At 47.6% G+C, this 16,592-nt stretch overlaps 2 protein-coding genes across 2 annotated transcripts; one reads left to right on the top strand and one right to left on the bottom strand.

Annotated features, from left to right (window-relative positions):
* The first annotated feature begins 11,858 nt into the window (after nt 1-11,858).
* On the top strand, nt 11,859-12,269 carry LOC134584821 (histone H3). The gene has a single exon (XM_063440642.1). The coding sequence runs from the start codon at nt 11,859-11,861 to the stop codon at nt 12,267-12,269; it is 411 nt and encodes a 136-aa protein (XP_063296712.1).
* Nucleotides 12,270-14,218: 1,949 nt separating this feature from the next.
* On the bottom strand, nt 14,219-14,863 carry LOC134584767 (histone H1B-like). Its single transcript, XM_063440595.1, has one exon. The coding sequence runs from the start codon at nt 14,861-14,863 to the stop codon at nt 14,219-14,221; it is 645 nt and encodes a 214-aa protein (XP_063296665.1).
* Nucleotides 14,864-16,592: the final 1,729 nt, after the last annotated feature.

Here is a 16,592-nt window from a genome sequence, read left to right as displayed (position 1 = left end):
ACACATACACACGTTTTTTTGTGTGTTTTTTTTTCAGATTTAATCCCGCAGCCTCCCTTTCCAGTCCAGTCCAGGGGCTGCCCGGCGACCGGTCCTGCTGGCTCGTGAGGGAGCACTGTCCCCTGAGCGCTCTCTGCCCAGCTCCCTCGCGCATTTTTACTGATGCCGGAGCCAGAATATAACTTCATATTCCGGCTGCAGCATAAGTGCGGGGCGCGCAAGGGAGCTGATCAGAGAGCGCTCAGGGGAGAGTGCTCCCTCGCGCGCGCGCCCGGTAACACCAGGGCCGGCCTCGGGGGCCCTGATGTGGCCAGCTCCTTGTCCCCCCAGTAGAAGAGTCTGCCCACACTGGCGTACATACCGAGTCGCTAGGTGGCCGGGCCCCCTGGTGGGCCGGGCCCAGTCGCAGCTGCAACCCCTGCGACCGCGGTATGTACGCCAGTGCTGGGAGTAGATCTGGTTTATTCAGGCAAGGCACACAGAATTTATACACAGACCCCCAGCATGGGGTCTCCATTCATGGACACACAATCCTGGACACACTTTGATGGACTGCATGGTACCCTGACTGGGCACCTCTGCCAAGCTTGCTTCCTAGCTATCACTGGGACACCAGTAGTGCTATAGCCCCTACCCGCTGCAGCTTGGCTGGGGTCTATCCAAACTTTCCTAACCTGTAACAGGGTCCTAGTGATTAAGCTCTCTTGCACAGAGTATAGCTGTCTCACCCAAACACGAGCCAAGACGGGACGGAGCCTTACTGCTGAACCGGCCGGTCGCATGCTCGGGATACAGTTGCGGCCTGCGGAAGGTCGAGACGAGGAGAGACGGCCGCTCTCCCTCGGGTCCGGTTGTGGTGTGATGACCCCCCCATGTACCAGCGGGGGTCATCACACCACAACCGGACCCGAGGGGACAAGCACAGCAAGAGTGGGCAAAGATGGCCGCCAACACGTGACCAAGTGTGTCCCAGACTCCAGGGATCCCATTGCCCTGGCATTTGAACGCTTTTGGGAGCAATACTGGGAACAAGCTAAACAGAGCCAAACAAGACCCACGGCTGCAACAAGCCCTCCACAGAACGGGGACAAACCACCACAGCCAGGGCGGAAAGCTGGCGCTACACAAGCGGGGAAGCGGAGGAGGAAGCCGCACAAAGCGTCCCGACACAGAGCTGACAAGCGGGTTCACTCAACTCCGTACCCCCCACATGCCTACCAAACAGCGGGGGCCTCCAACAGCCTCTAAAGCGGCTCCTACATCGGAGAAATCGGAGACGGAGCGGGCCCACCCGAAGGTAGTCACCCATCATGCACTGCCCAACACCCGATATGACCAGCACCTTGGCACAGACCTGCTGCACTCTCCCAGACGGGGAACAGGCTGAGGGTCGGACCGGCCCTGGGACAGCATGACTGTTGAGAGACGTACTCACAAACTGCTACTACACCCTGGACATTAACTGTCCCTCTTGGCGAACACGAGTACTAGCCCTTATGCATACTGCTGGCCTGTGAGGGTGACTTTATCCCAACACGAGCTTGTTATAGATAGAAGCAGCATTATCTATTTGTTTTTTGTTTTTTTTCGTTTTATTACTCAATGGTACAGATACATCTATGCCGGCTAATTGCATGTCATTACTTAACTTAGCCTGATTACAGCCAGGCTACCAACATGCTTACTAATGTAGAAAGGTACTGCTGGGGATATCTCACCTCTATTAACGTGCTTACAAGGTGGTTTTATAGCTCACCGGTTTAACATTGTAGTCTAACCTGTTTTCAATGTTGTAAATTCTCTGATATATAGCTGATAACAATCTAACCTGGATAACCTAGTTTAACGCTGTTATTGATAATATTATTAGATATAACTCTTTGTCATGCAATAATAATCCATAAAACTGTGCTATGTTTTAATGCCTAACCAATGTAAATCTATGTATGACGCTCTGCATGCTCTAGCTGTTGTGGCATTGTGTGCTTTATGTGATTTTTCATGCACAAATAAAATAAAGAATTAAAAAAAAAACACGAGCCAAGACTTAGTAAAGGGTGAAGTAGAACTGTGTTATCCAGTGTGTGGTGGCCACTCGGGTAGGGGCAGAAGTCTCCCAGCTACTCTGTGTCCCAGATACCGCACTTCAGCCATACCAATGTGACACTTGTCTGGCTTCAGAGTTAAGCCAGCTGCTCTAATTCGGCCGAGAACCTTCCCTACATGGATCAAATCTTCCTCCTAGGAGTCACAATTGATAGCTATGCTGTCCAGGTACAAACGTGCAAATTCCTGGAAGCCATTGAGGAACCTATCCACCATAGGTGGCTGGGACATTCTTCATCTAGAACGGCATGACCTGATATTGGAATAGGCCAAGCGGGGTGACGAATGCCGACTTGGGGATAGCCTCCTCGGCCAGGTGAATCTGCTAGTAGCCCTTGCATAGGTCTGTTGTGGCGAGATACTGTCCCCATGCTATATGATGCAATAGTTCCTCCAGGGCATGGGATAAGAGTTGGTAAGAGTCCGATCGTTCAGTCGCCTGTAGTCCACGCAGAAGAGTGTTGTTCTGTCCCGCTTCGGTACTAGGACTACAAGCCAAGTCTGAAGCCTCAATCACTCCTAGTCACAGCATTTACTGTATATCCTTCCGTATCTCTTACCGGACTGCCTCGAGAATGTGGTAGGGGTGGTTGCCTCATAGGTGCTTGTCCTGGGATTTCCACGTTGTGTACAGCCAGGGTGATGTACCCAGGGTCTTGGGAGAAGGTCTCTCGTTTAGCTTTCAATAATTTGTGGGCCTGAACTATTTCTTTATCAGTCAGTTTGTCTCCTAGTTTGACTTGAGCGATAAGGTCAACTTGGGAGTCTCCCTCTAGCAAGTCAGGTAATGGGAGGCTGTCTAGATCCTCAGAAGCTGGGGCGCACACTGCAGTTACATCGTCCTTCCTTTTTTTGTACTCTTTAAGCATATTAACGTGGAAGGAGCAGTTTACTCTCTCATCTGCACAGCTGGCTACTACATAGGTGGTATTGCAGATATGCTCCACCACCTTGTAGGGACCCTGCCATGCCGCCTGTAATTAATCATGACAGACCGGTTAAATCTTTTGTCCAACACGGAAACTACGCAGTCGGGTACCCCGGTCATACCATACTTTCTGTCACCCCTTGTCAGCTTGGAGGTTCTCTTTTACCAACTTAGCCAACTGTTCCATGTGGTCACAGAGTTTTAGCACATTCCCCCATCCCAATGCACTGTGATGAGGTCCTCGTAATCTTCTCCCATATAATAGTCCAAAGCAGTTCCTGCGGTACCTCCCAATATGCACATAAGAAGTGCGGTAGGAGTCGCTCCCAGTCTTGGCAAGCAGTGTTCTGTTGAACCGCTCGCAGATATATATATATATTTTTTTTTTTTTTTCTGCGGGTTATAAGGAGAACTCAGAATGGATTTTACTGAGACTACCTAGAAATCCCAAAGCTGACCTAAAACGGATCAAGCAGTGTCTGTTCGGCTTTTTTTCCTTTTTCCTTTTTTTTTTTTTTAGAAATTGTTTATTTTAAAATTCTTGCAAATGTAACAATTGATACTTCAAAAATGTGTATAACATTGCTGCTTTAGTCATAATGTCTAGTACAAAGTTCACATTCAGTAACAGAAATACTTGTAGTCGACATAGAGGGGAAGTGAAGACCAAAAATAATAAGGGCGTTGATATTCAAATAGATTCGCTGGTAGTTCAAGGTCTCATATTATCTCCAGGTGGGTGTCACTATCGGTCTGTTTGACTGGTGTTCATGAAGTTACACTAGGGTTCCCAGGAGGTCATGTATATGTGGTATTTGCCGGTTAGTGAGAAGCTAATTTCCTCCATTGTTCTAATGCTTTCTACTCTCCGTACCCAGTCCCTAATGGTAGGTGGGGCTGTTTTTTTTTTTTTCCAGTGGAGGGTGATAAGCAGATTTGCTGCTTTGAGCAGATGTATGTCTAGGGTCCTAGTGTCCCTTGGTATGGAGGGAGGCAATATAAGATATAGGAGTGTTTCAGGTGGGTAGGGTATGGTGGTTCCCGTTATGAGGTGTATGAGACTGGAGATCCGTGACCAGAACTTTTGGTTCACCGTGCATGACCACCAGATGTGAGCCATGTCCCCAATGGCCTCTAGTCATCTACAGCAGTTATTGGACGTGCCTGGGAATGCCCGTTTGAGTTTGGATGGGGTGTAGTGCCATCTAGCTATTTTCTTATAGTTACTTTCTTGTGTCGCTAAGCTGGTGGATGATTTTTGTGTCAGGAGGAATATTTGCTTCCAGTCATTATCTGCGAAAGATAAGTGCAGTTCTTGTTCCCAGTGTTTTTTGTAGAGTAGGTTGATTGGTTGGCTAGTGTCCTGTAGTAGGCATATGTGGTTTTGACCTGTTTCTTTTTGAGTGTGCATTGGGTGCACGTAAGTTCGAATTTGGTCAGTGCTCGGTGACCTTGTTGGGGGTATTTGTTGGTCCGCAAAAAGTGAATGAGTTGATCGTAGAGAAATTTTTGAAGGGTCGTGGGAGTTCCCTGCGGGTGTAGGGACGACAGGGGCCTAACTCCCTCATTGTCAAGGAGGTCTCGTGAAGGTAGGTATGCTGTGGTATGATATTCTCGGTTTGCCGCTCCCGATTCACCAGGCTTGAAGAGCGGATTGTGAGTCAGTGGATATAGCGGTGATGGGTATGGTGATATGTCCGCCGCCAATGACTCATGTGTGACCACATTCTCAGTGTCGGAGTAATGGTCGGGTGTTGTTTGTGCATAAGGAAGGATTGGCCAGAGTTGTGCCATGGTATTGTGTGTATGGGGACACGGAAGATGTTATTCTCTACATCTACCCATTGTTTGGTCGTGTTTTTGCCTGTCCAGTCATAAATCCTGGCCAATAGTACTGCACTGTGGTATCGTTCCACATCTGGCAGCCCCAGATCCCCCTCCGTCTTTGATCTTGTGAGCAGCTGATAGGCTAGCCTGGGGCGTTTGTGGGACCAAATAAATGTCGTAAATAGTTTTTGTATGGCAGCAAAGAAGGTTGTGGGTAGAGTGATCGGGAGAACTTGCAGCAAGTATAATATTCTTGGGAGAATACTAATTTTCAGGATATTTATCCTGCAAAACCAGCTGAACTGCGAAGTGTGCCATTTAGTAAGATCTTTGGTTCTAGCTTGGATTAGCAGGGGGGTGGGGGGTGGTTTCATATAGTCGTGAGATAACGGATGGTAGTGCTACCCCCAGATATGTTATATGCTCTGTTCCCCAGGAGAATGGGAAGTTTGATTGTAGATGTGTTTTGGTCGAGTTTAGTACTTTCAGTGGGAGGAGTTCACATTTACCTAGAGTGGCTTGAAAGGTGAACACTTTGCTATAGAGAGACATCTCCTCCAGTATATGAGGGAGTGAGGAGCTGGGTTCGGAGACCGTGAATAGCATGTCATCTGCAAATGCTGATATTTTGTGTTCTGCCCCTCCAAATTTGAAACCCTTGATGTTAGGATTTTCTCTAACTCCCTGGAGGAATGGCTCCAGGACCAGGACGAAACGAAGAGGGGTGCTATTGGAGATGGGTACTGGGAGTGAGAGTTGGCCGTTCACGAGTAGCCTAGCCGTTGGTCTGGAGTATATAGCTCCCATCCACCTTAGCCAGTTTGGGCCAAAGCCCATCTGTTCCAGGGTGGCAAGCATCAGGGACCAGTCCACCCTGTTGAAAGCCTTTTCGGCATCTCTGGAGAGTAACAGTGTCTGGGTGTTTGTGTGTTCAGAGTGATGCATGAGATTAATGAGTTTGGTGATATTATTTTTTAGCTTCTCGGCCTTGTATAAATCCAGCCTGGTCTGGGTGAATTAGCTCTGGGAGCTTGAGGCGTAGGCGGTTAGCTAGTGTTTTAGTGAAATTTTTTTAAATCAATATTTTTAAGTGAGATAGGCCAATATCTCCCACATTGGGTCAAATCTTTACCTGGTTTGGGTAGAGTGCAATAGTGGCTTCCGATGCCTGTGGGGGTATGGAATTGTCTTTAAGTAGGGAGTTGAGTGCGTCTAGGAGTGGGGGTATGAGCTGGATGGAAAAGCTCTTGTAGTATTTGGCCGTGAAGACATCTGGGCCCGGGCTCTTTCCTAGTGGGAGGGAGTGTATCACTACTTCTAACTCCTCTTTAGTTGTGGGAGAGTCAAGTCTTTGTTGTACGTTGGGTGGGATTGTCTTGGTGATCCTTTGTTTGAGGAAAGCTCTTATGTCAGTAACATCTGGGGGGAGAGTCCCTCAAGTTGTAAAGTTTGTGGTAAAACTCCTGGAAGGCTAGCATGATGTCCGCCATCAGATTTGACTTGGTCCCTTGTGGAGTCTGTATGGATGAGATAAATGTGGTTTGTCTTTGTGTTTTTAGAGCTTGCGCTGATAGTCGTCCCCCTTTGCCCCCTTGGGTATAGTACCGGTGTCTGGTAAGAAGAAGACTTTTCTTGATTTGTGTTCCATTAAGGGTGGCTAGCTCTGAGCGTTTATCCAAAAGTGTTTTATATGTGGTGAGGTCTAGGTTGTTTTTGTCTGTGGATTCAAGTGTTTCAACAAACAACCGGGCACCTATTTTAACTAGCAAATTGTCCGGCAGAGCTGCAGAGGCATATCGAGCAGTATCAGAATCGGAAATGCATCTATACGAGAAGGTCAAGGAGAAATGAATGGTTCAATACAATATAACCCCGGAAACCTACCGGAAAAACAAACAAACGAGAGGATTACGTTAAGGGCACAAAGACTACTATACCAAATGGGCATTTTGAAGCTCAGCCATGATATTCCCCTTGCAGGGCAATTAGACATTTGGAAAGCGAATCATCGGATCATACAGGGATATAGCCAAACCTTTGATATGTGTCAGCGAGTAGAGAAAAAAGGTGAATACCCGAAAGCTAAATAAAAATCCCTACCCATAGTAGATGAACCCTTTCACCGAGTAGCAGTGGATCTCATATGGCCCCTAAGTAAGTCTAGCCCATCGGGGAAGAAATTTGTCATAGCGGTGGTAGATTACGCAAGCATATACGCGGAAGCTATTGCCCTCCCAATATAAAAGCTGAACTGGTTGCAGACGTCTTGGTTAGTATATTAACCACGGTTGGGTTTCCCAGAGAAATACAATCTGACCAAGAAACCCAGTTTACAGCAACTCTGACTCAACAGATGTGGCAAAGTTGCAGAGCAGAGCCTAATATCACATCCCCATATCACCCCCAAACCAATGGATTATGTGAGTGCTTTAACGGTACCCTTAAGCAGATGCTTAAGAATTTTACCGCCACCCACATGGACTGGGAAAGGTTCTTGCCCAACTTACTGCTCGCATAAAGAGAATTCCCATAAGATTCCACTGGGTTCTAACCTTCTAACCCTTGGAATTGTTGTATGGTAGAAGAGTAAAGGGATTGTTAGACCTAGTAAAAGAGCACTGTGGAGGTGTGGGGGAGGGGGGGGGGGAGACATGGGAGAAGAGGGAACCTCCATTGTGCCATATGATCTGGAACTCTGGGACCAGCTGCAGGCTCTTACTGAATCCGTTCGGGAGAGCTTGAAAATGGCCCAGGAGAGACAGAAGAAACAGAAACAAAAGGTTCTGGTGCTTAAATCTACAAAACAGGATCAACTAAGGGAGGGGTTAGGTGGCAGAGAGATGTAGGGAGGAGGTGGAAGATTGAGGGAGGTGGTGAACGGTGGTAGAGTGCCTGAGGGAGAGACAGGGTGACACAGTAAGGGAGCGGTACAGTGGTGTGAAAGTGAGGGAGGGGATTCCAACTGGTGGCCCCTGGTGTCTTTGATCCCTGGTGCTCCAGTAAGCTCGCTCTACAATTTGTCCTGAGAGACTGCACAGTCTGCAACTCCACCAGGTGTGAGCTGCAGATTGTGCAGTGCCTCACAATATCCAGAAGTCAGAGCATTGAAGTGGTATCCCGCGGCGACGGTCTGATTGGCCAGAGATCGCGAGACACTGCCTAGTCAGCGGAGCTGCAGACTGTGCTGGCTTTCTGCTTCTCAGGACAGAGTGGAGGGACCTCGCAACCAGCGGCATACCGGGCAAGGTGTGGGGTCCTTGTACCTGACACAGTATGCCTGCCCTATGGCGAGTTAGGCCTTAGGCAGCCGCCTAAATCGCTGCTCAGTGCCGACTGCGGTCTCTCTCCCTCCAGTGCAGCATTTTCTATTTGAAGCTGGGAGGTAATGATAGTCAGTCACTTCCCAGCATCTCATGCTACAGGGATCCCGTTGGGCAATTAAACAGTGCTTACCGAGTCCCTCTGCAGCAATGCCCATCAGGTTTCTTTAAGTGTATGGGCTACCCAATGGGCAAATCACTACAGAACTCCAATTTTGTTCTCGCTGGACCATAGGTTCCTGCAGAAAACCAATTGGAAAAACGCTGTTTGAGTGTATACAGGCACATCTGGTGAGAAAGTGTATAATGTGTTGGCGCAATAAACAGGAAAAAAGGCAAGTTACAAAAAAAAAAAAAAATGCTTATGTCTTTAAGATCAAAACAGGCTTATCAGATTGTCTTTAATAAGCTCAACATTTCTGCAGACACTAAAATCATCATGCTGATATTTAGATGAAGCCTCAATGGTCTAAATTGTTCTTTACTGGCAAACACCAAATCAAAAAAAAAAAAAGAGGATTTCCATGTATCCAAAAAGTAATCGTATGTGGACTAATGTAGATACTTTCTAAGGACAGGTATCTAATTCAGTCGGGGGTTGGCTGAACAAATGGATACAACTAAACCTTTAATAAGAATAAAGCTAAAGGGGTGGGATACCCCAAAAGAAGTCACCAATATCAAGACTTACACAAAATAAAGACAATTACAAAAATAAATCCGTACATATCCAATGTGCAATAAAGGGAAAAGCCTGCTAAATGTTCCAAAGTAAGCCTGCGCACATTCCCCATAACTAGTGGAAATGATAGAAAATAGGGTAGGTAGGCTAGATATTGCACACTAGCTGTTTTGAGGTATATATGTCAAAAAGACCTTTTAAAGTCTAGTAAAATACTAGCGTGAGCAAAAAGACGCTAGAACCACATACTAGGCTTCCATGAGTTGCAACATAGTAATAGACAGTATCAGGATGAAGTGAAACATTGTTTCAATAGGCTATAACAAAAGAGAGAAAGAAAGGGATACACTTATCGAGTGAAATCCCTGGCCATGTAGCCATTTGGTAAAGGATTAGGTATAAGATCTCCTACAGTAGCAGCTTTTATAATATCCCTAATGTGACTTCAAGCGCTACCCTGAATAAGAAGCCTGTCCCTAATCTACAGTTACTAGATATACAGCCGCCCAACGAATATCTTCTAAGATCAAGTCCGGTATCTAGGTAGACTTGAAAGTAATAGAGCGGAGCAAACTGAGCATTAGGTGGCTAAATCAGCATGTGAGTGATACAAGTGTCTAAAATGTGCAAACACTAGCAGCTCGAGATCTTCAGAGTTACAGGACAGCATGGAAAGGGTTAAGTGAAAGGAAAGCTACACGTTTGCGTGAGCTTGTGGTGGGCAGCAAGTAAGCTGTAGAGTTGATGCATGGGTGTGATGCCAGCTCTGAGAGAGACAGTGTGGGTGGCTCTTAAAAGAGCCTTTGTGTTAGCGGGTGGTCAGGGAGGCGGACATTTACTTGGCGCTGGTGTACTTTGTGACAGCCTTGGTGCCCTCAGACACGGCGTGCTTTGCCAGCTCTCCGGGTAGTAGCAGGCGCACGGCAGTCTGGATCTCCCGGGAGGTGATGGTGGAGCGCTTGTTGTAGTGAGCCAGGCGAGAAGCTTCTCCTGCGATGCGCTCAAAGATATCATTGACAAAGGAGTTCATGATCCCCATTGCCTTGGAGGAGATGCCGGTGTCGGGATGGACCTGCTTCAGCACCTTGTACACGTAGATGGCATAGCTCTCCTTCCTGCTCTTTCTACGCTTCTTGCCATCTTTCTTCTGAGTCTTGGTGACGGCTTTTTTGGAGCCTTTCTTGGGGGCTGGTGCGGACTTTGCTGGATCAGGCATGATTAACGCTGTTAGCTCGCGAGCGAATAGCAAGCTGCTCCTCCGGCGGTTCTATTTATAAGCGGACCATGTAAATGAGGCCCTTCCGCTTCCCTTCCTGCGATTGGTTGCTAAAGTCAGATGACGTAAGGAAGCGGCTGTTTAACACTAGCTCCAGCAATAGATTGGTTCCCTGTATAACGTGTCTCTAATTGGCTGCTTGTAAAGTCATCCAATCACAGAGCAGAGTGTGTTTATAAATAGCCTGTGGTAGGGGAGGAGTTTTCATCTTCTTGCATTCAATCAAGAACAAACATGTCTGGCCGCGGAAAGCAAGGTGGAAAGACCCGTGCAAAGGCGAAGACTCGCTCATCCCGAGCGGGACTTCAGTTCCCAGTCGGCAGAGTCCACCGTTTGCTGAGGAAGGGCAATTATGCAGAGCGTGTGGGAGCCGGTGCCCCCGTCTATCTGGCTGCAGTGCTGGAGTACCTGACCGCTGAGATTCTGGAGCTGGCAGGGAATGCCGCTAGAGACAACAAAAAGACCCGCATCATTCCCCGCCATCTCCAGCTCGCTGTCCGTAACGATGAAGAGCTCAACAAACTGCTGGGAGGAGTGACTATCGCCCAGGGAGGTGTCCTGCCTAACATCCAGGCTGTGCTGCTGCCCAAGAAGACCGAGAGCCACAAGCCCAAGAGCAAGTAAAGCTGACAGCTGCTGCACCGGCCTCCCTCACCTACCAAACACAAAGGCTCTTTTAAGAGCCACCCACGTTCTCCACAAAGAGCCGATTAATTGTTCTGCTGCGCGCAAACCGTTCCTTGTATCTATACACACACACACACACACCACGCTGGGAGCTCATAAGCAAGCTAAAATATTAGGGCGCTTCTGTCACAGCACTGACTGAGTCCCATTTGCAGTCCATATCCTGTCCAACATTCCAGCTATAGAACTAGTTAAAATCAATGGCTGCCATGCATGTCTATGATAAACGTAGCAGCAAATTAATGCCAATTGGGGCAAGTGTATATAGTGTGCAGGTCCTCTTTTGTTAAGCGGGGCATCTCTACATGTCGCTCACTCTCAGGATTCCCCCCTCTCCCGCTGTCTGGAGGACATGCCGGGTGAAACCTACTATGAGCGTTCAAATCCTAGCGGCGCTACAGCTCTGTTGTCTGTGCTGCTGGATGAGTTAACGCAGCCTTAATAGCCTGGCCTCTCGGCTGAAAACATTGTTTCAATAAGTGGATGCTTTGTAACATTTCCTGCTGCTCTGTCTCCTGGAGCTCATTTGTATGGCTACTGAGCGTCCTGTGAGTGAAAGTCCTTTATCAGACGTGGCTTCTATCCCATCGAAAGAAGCGGCCTTTCTGCATGTGTAAGAGGTCAATGTCCCATGCACCCCTCCCCCTCGATAAAGCCTATACAGCTATTAATAAGTATGTTGGGAGGAATACGTCCATTACTGCCCACTGCCATTCCTTTCAACTAGTAGCGTCTATAATAAATGCTGTCAGGACAGGAAGGGTCACTAAAGGCTTAGATCCCTTCTTTGGGCGCGTGGTCTCAATAGATGGAGGAGGGGGGAGGGGATGAAGCAGTTGATTTGAGCGGGCATTTTGAATGTGGGGGAGGGGATGAGAAGCAGTTGATTTGAGCGGGTATTTTGAAATGATTTACTATTTGTTTTCAGCCAATCAGAACATACCACCCACTTGATGAACCAATGAAAACGCCGTATCGGCTATAAAGCCCAGGCTACAGCGAGCAGCGTTCATTCCCTTTCGTTTTGCTACAATGGCCAGAACTAAGCAGACAGCCCGTAAGTCGACCGGAGGCAAGGCTCCCCGCAAGCAGCTAGCCACCAAAGCTGCTAGAAAGAGCGCCCCAGCTACCGGGGGAGTGAAAAAGCCTCACCGTTACCGTCCAGGAACTGTGGCTCTCAGGGAGATCCGCCGTTATCAGAAGTCCACCGAGCTGCTCATCCGCAAGCTGCCCTTCCAGCGCCTTGTCCGTGAGATCGCTCAGGATTTCAAGACTGATCTGCGCTTCCAGAGCTCTGCTGTCATGGCTCTGCAAGAGGCTAGCGAGGCTTACCTGGTTGGTCTTTTTGAGGATACCAACTTGTGCGCCATCCACGCTAAGAGGGTCACAATCATGCCCAAAGACATCCAGCTGGCTCGTAGGATCCGAGGAGAACGTGCTTAAGTTGAAACCTGCTAACAAACACAAAGGCTCTTTTAAGAGCCACCAAATCTGCACTCGAACGAGCTCCAACACATTTATAAAAACGTGTCTTTTAGCCTGTGACTTTGAGCGGGCTAGCTACGGAGCCCTCACACTACAATGCTCAAATGTCCCCACATATCCCATTTTCACGTCAGGCAACGATGTAGCCATCATCTCTGCTGGTCTATTTCACTGGCGATTTTACAATAACTTCACTATTTAGAATCCATCGTGTGGAGAGGCAGCAGGAAAAAGACTACTTTTTCGCTTAGAGGAGAATACATAGTTAACACAGGAGTGCATATGCAAAGCTAGTAACAATGTTTCTATTTAAGTGGCTGCAAGCATGTATTAAATGTAGGCAACAGTAACAATACACCAAAACCAGAGCTTTCTTGACAGTGTGTGTACGTACTTGCTCATAATCTAAATGCACCTCACTAGATCATAATTTTTTACATCCCCTACCATTAACAGAAGGCGGCTCCAAATCCTCCGATGGTTCAAACATGCGGTCTACAGATACAGTGTTTAGCAACCTTTCCCGTCTAGATGTTTGGGAGCAGCCTCTACTACTATCTCCTTCTCGGTGTATCTATGTAGATAGCAGGCAATTTATCAGGTGTGGAAGGGGTTAAAGTGATTAGGTTCAGTCTTTTAGTGAAAAAGTGGGTGGCCCTGAAAAGGGCCTTTGGGTTAATGGGGTGTGCGGTAAAGTCAAGCCCGAGTTTTAACCTCCGAAGCCATAGAGAGTGCGGCCCTGGCGCTTAAGAGCATAAACTACGTCCATGGCGGTGACAGTCTTCCTCTTGGCATGCTCGGTGTAAGTGACGGCGTCCCGGATGACGTTCTCCAGGAATACCTTCAGCACCCCGCGAGTCTCCTCATAGATGAGGCCGGAAATACGCTTCACGCCTCCCCTGCGAGCAAGGCGACGAATTGCAGGCTTGGTAATGCCCTGGATGTTGTCACGAAGAACCTTCCTGTGACGCTTAGCGCCACCTTTTCCGAGACCCTTTCCTCCTTTGCCTCTGCCAGACATGGTTCTGCTCTTCTTTCTGCACGAACGATATGAAATGCTGTGCAAAGCTCTTCCTTATATACTCCTCGGACGGACCGTATGGGGACCTGCAGCAAAGGAGGCGGGCGTTTTAAATACGCCCCTTCACTTTTTTTTTTCCCTCTCAATAATATGCTTAACCCTCTCCTTCCGTGCTCGAAATGGTTCTGGCGTTTAAAACCAAAGCTGTTTATGCTTCAAAAGATTTCACAATCGTGAAATCTTTTGAAGTATAATCATTTTATCATGTCTTTAGTGTTTCTTTGATAGTCGACTTAGCTACTGCACAAGGTATCATTTCTTGGGCTTTATCACTCTTTGAATATCGAAATAAGCGCCCGTTTCACACGTGGAGAGAGGACGAGGACAGTCCCTTTTATTATCACCATGTACAAAATCGCAATCCCTAAAATATGTTCTGCTTTATTATCTTACTGAAAAAGGCAATAACATTAAATCTAGTCTGGAAGGACACTGTGTGATATTCTATATATTATATGCGTTTCTCACTAAAACTGGCCTTTCGCAATTTAATGAAGAAACACCCTCACTATCTTAGAACGGAGGGAATTTCTAAGCCAAAAAAAAATAAAAAATCAACGCTCAAGTGTAGCACTGGTATACGGGGACTTAGCCACACCGACAAGATACATTCCTGTGTAATCTTTTCGAGCACTAGATGCTGGGATTACAGGATTCATTAGGTTATTCCTGACTTTAGAATGAGGGATGGAGGGGGAACGGTATGTGTGACATGACACCAAAACAAACACGTTGCCATCACTGATATATAGCTCTGAAATGAGAATGTGGTGGCTCTTACAAGAGCCTTTGGGGTTTGGAAAATAAAATTAAATGCGAGCAAGGCTTATTTCTTTTTGGGAGCTGCCTTTTTAGCCTTTGCAGGACTCTTTGCGGCTTTGGGTTTGGCTGCCTTTTTGGCAGGGCTCTTCACGGTCTTCTTAGCCGGGCTTTTCACTACCTTCTTGGGCTTGGCGGCTTTGACTTTCTTCGGACTTTTGGTGGCCTTTTTAGCGGAGGCGGCCGGCTTTTTGGCCTTTTTCGGGCTCTTTGCAGCTACCTTCTTAGGTTTGGCTGGAGACTTGGTGGCTTTCTTCGGGGCAGGCTTCTTGACTTTAGCCGGTGCCTTTTTCTTGGTAGCCTTGTCCTTGCTCTCCGCCTGCTTTTTGTTGAGCTTGAAGGAGCCGGAAGCTCCGCTTCCTTTGACCTGGACGAGAGTGCTTTTAGTCACCAAGCCCTTGAGAGCCAGCTTGAGGCGGCTGTTATTCTTTTCCACATCATAACCAGAAGCAGCCAAAGCCTTCTTCAGAGCTGCCAGGGACACCCCGCTGCGCTCTTTAGAAGCGGACACAGCTTTGACAATGAGCTCGGACACGCTAGGACCGGAGGGCTTAGCGACTTTCTTGACACCGGCTGCTTTCTTGGGCTGCTTCTTCTTGGAGGCGCTTTCTACCGCAGGTGCGGCGGCGGGAGCTGGGGCGGCTTCAGACATGGTCACTATTCTCTATGAAGATCAAGCAATAATACGCGCCCGCAGCAGCCTCCAAATTATACATCTCCAGCTAGCATCTTATTGGCTGATCTAACCACGCTCTGATTGGATACAGTCTTATGACACACCCTCCACTGTCCCTACTCCATCTTTTCACACTCTGCTCTCACGCTGTGTTTCCGAATGGATAAAACGAATACATTTAGGTAAAATAAGAGGACGGAGGTCGATGCCATCTATCGTGGAATGTACTAAACTATCTAACCAAGAATTCATTAGCAGCTCCATGGGTCCCGAGGGTTGTCACGATCTAGCAGAGCCGGTGAAAGCTGACACATCTCCTTTGGGATGAGCCTGATGTTCTCCACAAACATTACTGTGATAACTATTAAAAGAATATATTCCAAGGTTTTCTTTCTCACTCTTATGCAAGAAAGGGAAGGGGCCCGTGTTATCAAGGTGGGTTGAAGCTCGTGTCGTAAAGAAACAGAGAAAAGGGATTTTGATCCTCGTTTGTTCAGACAGGTAGCTCAGGTAGGATGTAGTAAGATCATAGCAGAAGAGCTCTTAGTCGTGGCAATTTTTAAATTACATAATTACATAATTGTATGTTATATATCTATGTTTACCCTCTAACAACAACTAAGACCAGTTATATTAAAACACACACACACTGTGCTCTCCAGGAAATCCTTTATGAAGCCTGGTGTAGGTCTGGCACAGTAAACAACAGCAATGAGTTCCGCACTCTAGGGACTTTTTCCAAAACATCAAAAACATTTCAATGCTATTTCAAATCATGATAAAAACATGACAGCAAAAATTGTCCTGATTTTAGCACCAAATTAGGAGCTAACATGTTGATCTGTGTGGCGGACCACCAGGGTATCACCTTCATGGATTCCCTTTCCCGTTGTATTAGCTAGTACAGCTTTCCACAAATACATTTGTCTAAACGTAATGCTGGGAGTCAGTGGCGTACACACGACCCATGGGGCCCCGGTGCTAAAATTGATCCGTGCCCCTCCCCCCACACTTACTCTGCGCGGCCCGGGGTCGCAACACATGGCGGCAGGCTCCGGGTTGCAGGGCTGCGACCCCTGTGACCGCGGTATGTACGCAAGTGTATGCAGATACACATACACTTAAAGGACCACTTTAGACACCCAGATCACTTCAGCTCAATGAAGTGGTCTTGGTTCCTTAAAGGACCACTTTAGACACCCAGATCACTTCAGCTCAATGAAGTGGTCTGGGTTCCAGGGCCCTCTAGTTTAACCCTGCAGCTGAATACATAGCAGTTTCGGAGAAACTGCTATGTTTCACTGATGATTAATCCAGCCTCTAGTGGCTGTGTCACTGACAGCGGCTAGAGGCGCTTCCGCGATTCTCCCTGTGAAAATCACAGTGAGAAGACGCTCGACGTCCATAGGAAAGCATTGAGTAATGCTTTTCTATGGGCGGTTTGAATGCGCGCGCGGCTCTTGCCACGCATGCGCATTGGGAGCTGAGAGGCAGGTCGGGCGGAGGGATCCCCAGCGCCAAGGGAGTCAGGCGCTGGAGAAAGGTAAGTGCTTAAGGGGTTTTAAACACACACACACTCTCACGAACAGACGCATACACACTAGCTAACAGACACACAAATTTACTGCCAAAGACACACTCAGTGACAGACAGAGACACATACACACTCACTTACAAAACACACACTCTCACTGACAAACACACA

Source organism: Pelobates fuscus, unplaced genomic scaffold, assembly GCF_036172605.1.
Source record: "Pelobates fuscus isolate aPelFus1 unplaced genomic scaffold, aPelFus1.pri scaffold_24, whole genome shotgun sequence".
Classification (NCBI taxonomy): domain Eukaryota; kingdom Metazoa; phylum Chordata; class Amphibia; order Anura; family Pelobatidae; genus Pelobates; species Pelobates fuscus.
The sequence above is the reverse complement of the archived record's forward strand: the minus strand, read 5'-3'. Positions and strand labels throughout refer to the sequence as shown.